Source organism: Carex rostrata, chromosome 26, assembly GCF_964058835.1.
Source record: "Carex rostrata chromosome 26, lpCarRost1.2, whole genome shotgun sequence".
Lineage (NCBI taxonomy): Eukaryota > Viridiplantae > Streptophyta > Magnoliopsida > Poales > Cyperaceae > Carex > Carex rostrata.
Window position 1 is genome coordinate 3723163 of NC_135943.1, and position 12646 is coordinate 3735808.

Below are 12646 nucleotides of genomic sequence, written 5' to 3' on the forward strand. Positions count from 1 at the left end.
AATAAAATTCGGACAAGTGTGTATTTTTGTAACAACTTTGGAATATTATATTTGCACCTCAAAATGAGAATATTCCATTATACCATTGCTATTCCGAAGTTGTTTATTTCGTCACAACTTTGGAATAGCATTCCTAAATAACCATCTGCTCCAATTTTCTCAAAATTTCATAAAGAGGAGATACATTGATTACTGAAATTACTATTTTGATAACTGGCTTCAAATTTATCAAAAAATCTTAATTCTTCAAACACTTCATAGATGACTAATTTTTTTGTTTAAAATTAAATCAAATTTGATACATGACCTATCTAAATGAAAACACTTTCAAATAAATCTCAACCAATCCGTTCCCATAAATGCTATTATTGATGAGGAAATAACTTTACTTTGACTTCCAAAGTAAAAATTAGAAATGATTTATATTTGTACGAGTTCGGCCGGGACATGTTTACTAGCAAACCAATGTTATATAGCAGGAGTTATCTGATCATATATTTGAATAAAGTAATGCACAAGTCTGCAACCTTCCCTTGCTTTTCAAATCTTTAACCCAAAAGAATTCATCAATTCAAGACAATCAAGGGGACTAGTTGCATGCAGAAACAAATTAGCAATAACACTACGATATTTTCAATCTCTAAATTCTGAATAGCATAGTCTACATGAAATGCATATATCATATGTCCATGCAGCAGCAAAAAAAAATTGAAACAAAAGAGACCAAGCTTCCACATCTACCTTTAAAACTACACGAACTGCAAGCCGTCCCAGAGTCGATTCACAATGTCACCACACTGAGGTATGGATAGAAAGTAAAGAAGGAAACTAACCTACTACCAGTTCAAAGCTTTCAAGAACTACTTACCTCGAAAACTAAAATTACTGTAGAACCAAAGCTTTCTTTCCCTACTAAGTTCAACCCTGAAAATTCGGTGCAACTATTTCAGCTACAAAAAATAATTATTTACATGTAAATTCTATCAAGCTATATACAATCTCAACAAAACAATGAGACCTTACCTGAACTTACCTCTCGCTAAACCACCTCCTTGCAAGTCCTACGTTACAATAATATCTAACAATACCTAAGTTTTCCCTATGTTAAGAGCTAAATTAGGGTTGATAGGAACTCACCACCACTTCATATCTCTAGTACCGGCCATATGCATTTCCATACCCATCATGGGGTCTTGGTGCAGCAGAGTAGGTGTTGGTACCATCCACACCATAAGGGTACATGCTCTGCGGGCCACCACCTCCCATTGGTGGTACACTGGAAGGTCCCATATACTGAGAGTTGTTTCTCGGATCTGTCAAATCTGTGTATGCATTTGAGGGTGGATAAGAGCCCTGTGGTGGTTGTGAGTGAGATGGTGGTTGTCTAGCAATGCTTTGTTGTAGAAAATTGTCCCATTGCCTTGAGTGTGTATTCCGTAATGAAGAAAGATTACTTGTGTAATTCTCTCTCATTTCTCTAATTTTCTGGATATAAAAAATAAATCATAATAGTTCAATGAGATGGCGATTTGTGACATTTGATATGCTGCATATGATTAGAATTATGTTTTGACCAAAGAAGAGATGTTAGAGGTGCAATTGACACCCAACCCAGCTATTAGACCCGAATAAATACTCTAAAAGTAAATCTATACTACACAAGAAAATAATTCTGAGTACAAGTTTGTAACACATAGTTTTGCGCATGCACCTAAGTATCTTAAGTGAGTCAGGACCAACAGTACTTACCAGTGACAGCTACTGGCACGAAGTTTGTACTACAAAAGCCTTAACTAACAAAGTACACAACAAAATTAACAGCAGTTGAAAAAAAAAACAAAAAAAAGAAAGAAAGAAACACAAATCACTGGCCGGTGCAGGCATGGTAGCCATTATAGGCAAAACCAGAGAGTACTTTTGAATATTGAATCATATTCTAAAGACCCTCAACGAAAGAAGTACCTCACGGTGCTTGTAAATTTCTTCATCTACCTCTTGGTCACGAGCTCTTGTCATTTCCATTGACTCTCTGTTGAACTCCTTCTCCAGTTCCTCCAGGGTTCTCGGGTACCCAGCCCTCGGATCCCACTCTGGACCCATATCCACCCTCTGTTGACCCCCAACATCCCATCCACTAACCTTATGGGTTGGGTGTGGGGCCTCATAATTACGGTTTTGCCCACCATATTGTCTGTTATATGCATCAGAAGGATACGGGGGACGCCTTGTTGGAGATCTTGATCGGCCTGGAGCTGAAGATCCGCCATACTTGGGGATATCTTCGTGAAATGAAGGGGGAGAACAATGTGAGGAGGCCTTAATAAATTTATAAACAAATCTTTTTCTAATGTCAAGGTTAAATAGGAGGTTCCCATTCTGACCACATAAAAGAGTCGAAATGCTTCAACTTACCTCTTGCTGAAAAGGAGAAGGGATTAGTGCCTGCAGTTCATTTATTTGAGATGCTAACCAAAAAGTAAAAATTAAAAACAAAAGGACGGAATTTCCAGAGTGCCTTGGAAAAAGGGAAATTTAATCGTTGACATTTTAAGTGCAACTAATTGCAGTCACTAACTTGACTAAGAGGGGACTCCTGATATTGATTTCAATGAAATGCTTCGAACTGTTGAGCTAATGGAACATTTCCAGGCACCTCCTTATTATGTCATACTCATCAGTTAAGGTATTGGTGTTCAGTGATTGTACCCACATCCAGATAGAGAGAGAGAGAGAGAGAGAGACTTACCATGTGGGGACCCCCTTGAAACCCGGTATGAATCTTCGCGGGCACGGTCTCCAAAAGACCTCTCACCAAAAGATCTTGGGCGATCATTTCTTGGACTATGAACTCTCTGAGAGCCAGATCTCTCTCTTCTTGGGCTGTATGACCTCTTGGGACTCAAACCCCTTCCCCTAGGGCTCCTATCTCTGCCCCTCGGGCTTGACCCCCTTCCTCTCGGGCTTGATCCCCTCCCCACAGGGCTCCTATCTCTACCCCTTGGGCTCAGCCCCCTTCCCTTGGGGCTTGAAACCCTAGTGCCATTAGTGGATTTTTCTTTGGCTGCTTGAACCATGTCATGGACACGGTCAATGCCTTTGGAGAGGAGTGGAGGCTCCTTGGCACTGATGAAAAGGAATTTCTCATTCATTGTGATCTTGCAGCCGGTTTCATTTTCGACCTCAGAAATGACATTCTGGGGGAACAGGGCACGCACCAGTGGGTCCCGTGCCGCAACCCGCGACGAATATTCGGAGGTTTTTTTGTTTGAACCCAGTGTGGATGGACACCCCTGAAATTATGTTTAGAAGAAAAAAGAATTTATCTTCGTAGGGGAACATGAGTAATGCGTCTGCATGTGACTGTCATTCCTCTTCATGCCAGTACAAGCACACACAGTACCGATCCAAATTTTGGTTCAGGTTTTCAAGCTTGGAGAGTTCTACTAATATTTCACTCAGTACTAATTGATATAAGCATTATTTGCATTTCTTAAAGTTACTCATTAAAGTGATTTGAGAACTCATGATCGTAAAAAAAAAGGGGTGGACTACCTCCAAGGAAGCCCAACCCTTCACACAAAGCAGTACTGGAGTTGTGAGAAACTGTATAACTTTTTTGGCTTGTTTTGTGTTTAATCAAGGTTTTAAATGGATATGAGGGCTTATTGGTTTGAACCAATTTAATAAATGATATAATTATACATTCTCATTTCAGTATCAGCATTTCATTTCATTTTAACCACCAAATAGCATGCCAGAATTAAAATACCCTAAAATAAAATTTAAACCTCTCCAACAACAACCATACTTCAGCAGTGATCATACATTAATAACTTAGTCTATATAGAATGATATCATTAACCGCATTAGGTTTCTTATTAGCATTCTAAATTAACTTCTCCTTTTGGGCTCATTTTTGCAGAATGGTACCTGAGTAAAGTGAGAAGGATCCCCGCAAAGTTTGCAAGTCATCTCCTCTTGTAGCCTTTGTTTCCAATTTCTCTCAGTAGCTTTCGCCTTGGCCTCCCAAGCCCTTGCATCTCGGCTTGTGAAATCTGTTGGTACTGCATTTGGTTCCCTCAGCCCATCTTCGTCATCAGATGAGGGACCCGGAACAGGCTGTGGCCTCTTGGTTGCATTATTGTTACCACCTGAGGCTGTGCTATTGGCTGTAGGCCTGACTGGACCTGTATATGCCTTCGCATAGATGTCTTTGAATATATCGTCATCTGATTCAGGACTTGATTCTCGTGCCATTACAAATATCTGTAAAAGAAAAATAAATCTTTTAGAATGTTCTATCTACTTTGATACACTCCTCCCTTACCAGAAATTACATTCTACAAAAGGATGTGTGACCAAATTACCAATCCCAAAACACTATTCTCCAGTTTTTAAGGTACTTCACTCAAAAATAAATCTTTCTAGTTTCTACCATAGCAAGCAATAATCCATTGTTGCTACCAAATATCTGTAAAAGAAAAAGAAATCTTTTAGAATGTTCTATCTACTTTGATACACTCCCTTACCAGAAATTACATTATACAAAAGGATGCATGACCAAATTACCAATCCCAAAACACTATTCTCCAGTTTTTAAGGTACTTTACTCAAAAACAAATCTTTCTACCATAGCAAGCAATAATCCATTGTTGCTACCATGATTTGGAAAAGAAAAAGAAATCTTTTAGAATGTTCTATCTACTTTGATACACTCCTCCCTTACCAGAAACTACATTATACAAAAGGATGCATGACCAAATTACCAATCCCAAAACACTATTCTCCAGTTTTTAAGCTACTTTCCTCAAAAACAAATCTTTCTACTATAGCAAGCAATAATCCATTGTTGCTACCATGATTTGGAAAATCGGCAGCAAACAATCGTATTACTGGGCGATTCTAGCGTTATGGGAGGAAAAAGTACGATTGAATAGGAGCGAGGGTGAGGGAATCACTTACGACGTTGTTAGAGGTGAGGTGTAGTGAGAGAGAAGAAGAAACCACCAGTTCTAGGGTTTCGTCGTCTCTGGATGCGCGTTAACTTGGTGGCGGGTGACTACCTAGGGTTTCGAGTCGAACGGAGGAGTGGTGGCGGCGGGGGCAAGGATCGAAAGAGAAATGTGGATACGAGAGGGAGAGGAGAAGGGGAGGACCGGAGGAGCCGCTTCGTCTATCCTTTCTTTTTTCCTCTTTGTTTGTCGCAGAGAGGAGGGGCTGCAGAGAAGAAAAGCTAGTAGATTACCTTCATCCAGCACGTTGCACGAATCTTGACGCGGATCCAAGGGCCCATAAGACGCAAAGTAAATTCTAATTTACTTTGCAAAACATTGGAGTTTTAGGTTTTCTCAACTTTTATATTATAATTTTTTTAGTGGTTGGATATATAGTATCCAATATTTTTTTAAAAACTTTTTAATATTTGAAGTATATAAATATTAATTCTTGAATAATTTATCTAGTATTATATTTTGTATTTCTATTGAATTTTTTAGCTGTATGAAATATTCATAATTGAAATTAAAAGTTCCTCATCAATGTATCTTAAAATGAATGAATATTTCTAAATTTAAGTATACTTGGCCTTCTATGTCTTAATTTTAAAAGATTGACTCTCCAATTTCTTCATTTTTATAAACTTATTTTCCTTTTCACATATTGACAGCTAGAAGGACATGATTGTTTTAAGGACACAACATAGCATGTGCACAATTATGATTTAATATCAAAAAATATTACCGGTTCTTCATTAAAGAATTACTATTTAGGGAAATTTTTGAACGAGTTGTGAGAAAGAAAGAGGAACAGAGAAGAATCTTGCATGATTTGTTATTCAAGTATGACCTGATTTTTATTTGAATTGCAGTGTATATTATGTAAATAATGCTAGGTATCACTTGTTACATATGGAAAAAAGAGTTAAAATCATTATCAAATAAGTTTATAGATATTTTCTAGTAGAAAATATTTTTTCAAACTCGTACATAGCAATTAAATTCATGATTTATAGATGATTCTAAATGTTTTGTGCGCTAAAATTAAGGCTAACGCACTGAACGGAACCTGAACTATCTATAAGAACAATCAAAACATTCTTCATTGCATATTTTCTGAGAAGTTAGACTAGCAGTAGCCTGCCAAAAGGTTAGACCGAGATAAAAAAATATACTTCAAGAACCAAAGCATCCATCAAAATTTGTCAGTGCATCCCTATTTGTGTACATGTCAAATGACAATATTACAGCAACAGATAGAATGCCAAAAGATAATTGTCATATGAGCTAAAATCAATTCATCCAAAAATCCAAAACAAAGTGTTAAGAACAACACACTCGGAAAAATAATATTCATAAAATTTAACCATAAAAAATAATAAAAATAGTAAAATACAGACATTACAACAACACATGACTACAATTGGGAGGTGCAAAACCCAAGTTAAAAACCTAACAACAAACAAACCATATTTCACGAATCATAACCTTGCCTCACAAAAAAGCGCGACATTTCTCCACTCATGCTATACATGCGGCAACCACAAAATAACATCTTAAATTCTATATCTTTGACATAGTTCAATAATAACATAACCTAGGACACTAATAACTGAGGCCTTAAAGTCCGACACTTAAAATAACATACAAAGGTGAACAAACCCTTTTTCTCAATCAAAATTAAACTTTTCACTTTTTTCCTTCAAAAACACAAATTTTATTCGACCATAGAGGACTTGACCACATGGACGCACACAAGACTGGACCGGACAGACTCAACACAACAAAACAACAGAGAACCCTAACTCGACTCAGACATCATCCCTCCACCCTTGACCAGTCACATTGTCTTCCAGCAAGCCTGTCACCTGATTGAAATAAACATAAATTTAGTCAAAATAATTACACCAGCATTCACGTACTGAAAACCTCATTTATACTAACTTGTGCATGTTTGAGGTTAATTGGCAAAAGGCTGCAATTAACATTTAATCACATCCATTTTGTGAGAGGGAACGATGAAATAAAAAGGCAGCAATCTTTTTTTTTTCTTAGGAATGAAAGAACCTTAGCCAAAGTTGAACCCGCCAGAAGGCACATTATTGTTTGCAAACTGGAACCCTCCTGTCTGAGCCGCTTCCCCTGCTGCCATGGCCTCATCCTCTTCCTCCAGCCAGTAAGTTTCCAAGATCTTCACTGCCTTCTCATAAATCTCGTTATTATCATGGCTCTGCAAGTTCTCAATTTTCTCAAGTCCCTCTGCCTCATCAACCAGCTGAGCATATTGGTTCACACCTCCAGTCGTTCCAAGGTTCTTCTCAGACTCACCAATTTTGAGGATGTTCTCAAGACCCTCAAGGCAGACAGTGACAATGCGGGGGTCGGGGCAGACAAGCAGGTCACACAAAGGCTTTATGCATCCTTGGGACACCAAGTACCTGTTAGGAAACAAATGGAGAGACATGGACTTTATTTATGTGAAAGTACATTTCCTAACAAAATTGTATATTGTTTATTGGCTCCATATTGCAGGTTTTTCCTATTAATGGGTTATTGAAAATGTCTATCAGTTCTGAGGTGCAAGTTTTTTTAAGACAAGAAACAAAAGTTTCTAGCATTACCCTGTAAAAAACAAACGACTATTTTTTGTTACATCACATAGAACAGGACAAACAGTTGCCCAAACTTCCATTGCTCACATTAAGGTGATAGAAGGTACATTTTCTTACAACTTTTTGCAGAAAAAAAAATCGAAGGTATTAAAAGGAACAAAACTAAAGACCTAATGATGAAGGTAACACCAAATCCTTTGCTAAATTGTGTACCAAGGACAACATGTTCAATTCATAAAAAAAAAGCTTACTTAATCTGATCATGGGTGCCACCAGATGTGGCATTGGAGATGGCCCAGGCAGCCTCCTTTTTGATGTCAAATTCAGCAGTTTGGAGTAAATTCACCAAAGGTGCAATGATTCCAGCAGCAATCACAGCCTGATATTAAAAAATTAGCATATAACATCTTTGCTCCTTTTTTGCAGAAAAAAATGGACAGGGAACATGAGAAAGAGGTGAGGACAGTTTCATATGAGTATTCATGGTACCCATGACACTTCGTATGTACTGGTAGATACTCACTCACTTATTACCACCAAGAAAGTGCATTTAGCTTTAACGAAGGACTTGGTTTCAGGCCAAGTGACAGAACTCTCCATGAGTTGGTATAAGAAAAAAAAAATCAATGCTAAACGGAATGTAATCAACTAAAGCCAGCCTCCCTGCCCTTCAACATATCTCTTATATTTTTTTGATGTTTCTGAGCATTTTTAACAGAACCTTCCATAAACTTAAAAGGTATCTTAACAGCACTTCAGTAATGCTTGTAGAATTTGAACAGTTTCTTTTTTAGCCATGTCGACACAGGTAAAACCATGCACCATTGATAGTAAAACATGTTTTGTGTAGCACCTGAATCTGATCCTTGTTGCCAGCTGTGATATTAGAAATTGTCCAGCATGCTTCCTTCTTGATGCTCTTCTTATGATTTTGCGTCAATAAGTTCAGAAGGCATGGCAGAGCTTGGTGATCAATGATGCACTAAATAGAGAGAATCAAAGGAAACAATTTAGAGTGGGGACAGATGTTAGCTTCAAAACACTGAAAACAAAAATTGCAATACAGGATTGCTGGTTAGGTATAGTAGAAGAAGTGCAAATTGTCAAAGTAGGATAAGTGTACTGTACCTGAGTCTGCACATCATCTCCAGTGACAATGTTTCCAACAGTACGTAAAGCAGGTATGAGCACTGAAGGTGAAGGATGGCTGCAGATAAAACCAAGCCAGGTTGATCATAGTTAGTTTGCAGTAAACATGAATAGAGACTACTGATATATAACTGGAGCTGAAGAGAGCATTAGAGGTGACCGAGTAAAATTTTCATTCTCTATTTATATACAATCATGAAAGAAATGCATAACACGTCTATATTTTGCATTTGAGGGTAAAACATACACAAAGCAAATTGCACTGAATCTGAATTCAAACGCTATAAAAGAGAAATTGGCCCATATATAATAATATATCCAACCCAACCTATAAAAGATGCAATGTAGATGAGAAATGATCCATAATTAAAATTTGGAAAGGGAGAGAAAGCCAGAGAGGGAAGGCTTACAGGAGTAGCTCCACAAGGCGAGGGCAGACGCCCCCTTCAATCACAGCTTGGATCTTGTCATTGGTACCATCAGACAGGTATGAGAGCGCCCAGCATGCATCAGTAAGAACCTCCTCATCATTTGAATGGATAAGGCGTGCTAGAGCAGGAAGAGCAGGCTTTGTCTGATCAAATGTCCACAAAAACAATTTATATACAATCAATAGTTAATAGAATACATACTGTTTAAGATATAGCAAGACTCTTATACCCAATATTTTTAGAACTTGCACCAACTTAAAACACACAAGACTCGATCAACAAATAAAATAGCACCATCAAGCCTCTGAAACACATCAGGCAAGCAATGAAGCAGGCCAATAATAAATCTGTTTTTACCTCAATTATGCAATGATACCCAAATTATTATCAAATTTGGGCTCCAATCAATCCCAATTTTCTTAATAGTGTAGTAAAACTCAATGCAATTTTCAGAAACAAAAATTAGTTGTATAAGCATTCAGCTGATCCTGTATATACCACTATTACGAGTTCTTCCCTGGTAAGAAAACAACAAAACTTTGGACAGGTCGAGTATGCATAAATACCTGTTCAAAAGCAGGCTGAGGCTTGCCACGGCAGAAGTTAGATAGGGTCCAGGTGGCATTCCTCAGCATGGACAACTTGGCATGCTCGTTCAGCTGTGCAAGCAGAGGGAGCAGAGCGCCATTGGCAAGGACAAGGTCACGACACCGGGGTGAGTCTCCCGCCACATTCCCCAAAGCCCACACGGCCTTTCATTTTTTAATGGTAAAAATATAATGGGTTAGATAACATACCGTTACTAACAACAGTAGATTTTCTAGAAAATAAACAAATACAGATATTAGTTGAGTTCATTAATACAAAAAATCATACAGCTTACTAGCATATAATGCTTTATATATTCAACTTGCCATAACAATTGTGTCTGTAATTTACAACGGATTGTTAACTGTGTATGATTGGCTAGCTACTAACAATCTCAAAAAAACATTCCTTGAGACCCAAGCTAACAAACTAAACTAATGTAAATTTCATATTTTGGCAGTGTACCTGTTCGCGTACGTCGTCACTTGGAGAACCTAGAAGTTTAACAAAAATAGGAACAGCACCATGGTCGATGACAACCTTGGTGTTCTCAGATGTACCAGAAGCAATGTTTGTAAGAGCCCATGCTGCCTCAAACTGTATTGACCCAATATATAAATCAGGATAATAAAAAAATATCTAAGATGACAAAAAGAGGGAGGAATATGTATATGAGCATGAGTGAAACATGCATAAAGTTTTACAACTGGATACATGCATGGTGATTTACAAATTGGAAACGTTCATGTACATGTCAACATGTGATGCATTCTTTGTTCCTAAACAGATATTTCTTAATTTGAAAATTGTTCTGCAGCTTGATTTTAGAAAGTAATCGAATTCAAGACACAAATAATGCAAGTTTTGTGACTTCTCTGAATTGAATGATACTACATGTTCTGATGAATTCAAATATAGAAAATAACACCATGCTACTCGAAAGCAGTAACTCCTGGTAGCACATATAGGAACTTGAAGAAAGAATAAGAACCTATAAAATGAAGATGTATCCGAATGTACAAGAACTAAACAAAACCTGGAGTTGGGGGAAATCTTCTCTAGTAAGGAACTGCACAAAACGAGGCACCACGCCAGACTGGATGACCTCCTCGATCGGGGGACTCCTCTCTATGGTAAAGAAGGAAAAAAACCAAAAATTAAATGGAAACGATTTGACAAGCATAATACAGATGTCCATGCAAATGTATAAAAGGATAAAGAAGAATACCTATCGATAGCAATTTCCTGAATTGAGTAGTGGACTCGAGCTGAAGGTTTGGATCTTCCGAATATACCCCCGCCACCATCCCTGGCAGGCTTTCCAGCTGTCATAAAATTTACAGAGTGAATTAAGGATGCATGACGTCAACCATCGATGCCGGTAAAAGTAAAATAAAGATATAATTCCTCAAAGAAACGACAAGACACTTAATAACTACACGACAGAATCGCTTTATAATTGAGAGAATACATGATACTAGATATTCCTCGACGAAACAAAATCCACAGCCCGACTAGTAATCTGGCAATGCATGTAACACCTATGAACAACAAGACACTTGGCTGATACTAACAGGTTAGGGTTTAATTAAATTTAACAAAAAGCTGGAACAGAACATAGACTTAGTGGTAGACCAAGGACCATAGGATTACAGACTTTCTAACTATCAGATATTTCAGTCGTGCAACTTTATTTCAAATTTATTCACACAACCGTTTTAGAATTGTAAAAAGAAATTTGTTCTGGAGTATGATCTAACCAACAAAAACCCTAAAGGCAAACAGATCCTAGCAAATAAAAAACGATCCAAGGTGTGAACGATTGGAACACCATCGTCTCACCTTTTTCTCAACCACGGATGAAGAGTGAGCCGTTCCAGTTGAAGAAAAAGGCATAGATTGTTGCGCTTGACTCATGCCTTCACGCCTCTTTTTTTGAAGACTCTCCTCGCGGCGAGACTTACGGAGCTCAACCATGTTATCCTCTCTTCTCCGCCGCCCCTCCTCCGCATCCACGGCCACCTTAAAACGGTTGCGGCGCACCTCCACCCTCTCGCTCGGTCTCAGCGACATCTTGGTGGAGCTTTTACACGGATCAAGGGATGATGGATTGAGGGATTTCTAGTACAAATGACGCGAGATGATACGAGGAAAACCCTAGGAGAGAGAGGGAGGAGAAACGATGTGCGAAAGAGAGGGAGCGAAGAAAAGAAACCCTAGTTGAAGAGAGAGATTAGATAGACGGTGGTCCTGGTCTAACGGACCATGAAGTGAATGGTTGATGGGTCCCAAAATTATATATACATGTATATATAGCGAAATCTTGCGAGTAAATTCGGTGTATCGCCTTTAGGAATTCGTATCCTCTGCATTAACTCAAAAAGGAATATTTTGAGTTGATGTATCTAGACCGTTCAATAAACATTAAAATCCGTGTACATTAGATCCGCACTAATATTGAAGCCCCCCTGAGTTATAGGCGAGGTCTGGATGGCCTCTATTTAAAATCAGACGGTCCATATGCATGAGTTACAGGATCCGGTTTGAGAAGAGATTTTAAGGTAAGTAAACAAATTCAGATGGGTCTGGATGCGAGACTGTAGCCTGAAGGACCACCACTTTTGTGCTTTGTGGACCAGCTTAGGACGGCGCTTATGGGGTAAATATATTTACGGAGCAGTTTTTACTTCATGCAGAGCACGAGCAAGAAACCTACAGATGACTTGTGCTGTATGAAGCAAAAATGGCTCTGTCAATACATTTACCTGTTTGTTGCCTCGGCGCAGTCAAAGATTCAAAATGAATTGGTATCCTCTGCATTAACTCAAAAGGGAATCTTTTAAGTTAATGAATCCTGACCATCCAATCTGGT

The 12646-nt window shown here is 38.2% G+C and overlaps 2 protein-coding genes across 3 annotated transcripts; both read right to left on the reverse strand.

Annotated features, from left to right (window-relative positions):
- Positions 1-630: 630 nt before the first annotated feature.
- LOC144544304 (Zinc knuckle (CCHC-type) family protein) lies at positions 631-5210 on the reverse strand. 2 transcript variants are annotated; one of them, XM_078292766.1, is made up of 6 exons: positions 4963-5210; positions 3931-4266; positions 2747-3290; positions 1993-2279; positions 1138-1485; positions 631-924 (listed from the first exon to the last, which is right to left on the reverse strand). In XM_078292766.1, the coding sequence occupies exons 2-5, from the start codon at positions 4255-4257 to the stop codon at positions 1153-1155; spliced, it is 1491 nt and encodes a 496-aa protein (XP_078148892.1). In that variant the 5' UTR covers positions 4258-4266; positions 4963-5210; the 3' UTR covers positions 631-924; positions 1138-1152. The 2 variants fall into 2 exon arrangements, with proteins under 2 accessions (XP_078148892.1, XP_078148891.1); XM_078292765.1 differs by having other exon boundaries at positions 1963-2279.
- Positions 5211-6341: 1131 nt separating this feature from the next.
- On the reverse strand, positions 6342-12065 carry LOC144544483 (importin subunit alpha-1a). Its single transcript, XM_078292993.1, has 11 exons — positions 11617-12065; positions 11003-11099; positions 10811-10902; positions 10240-10371; positions 9753-9938; positions 9166-9329; positions 8735-8813; positions 8460-8588; positions 7858-7985; positions 7062-7432; positions 6342-6862 (listed from the first exon to the last, which is right to left on the reverse strand). Exons 1-10 carry the CDS (start codon positions 11845-11847, stop codon positions 7063-7065), a joined length of 1608 nt encoding a protein of 535 aa, XP_078149119.1. The 5' UTR covers positions 11848-12065; the 3' UTR covers positions 6342-6862; position 7062.
- Positions 12066-12646: the final 581 nt, after the last annotated feature.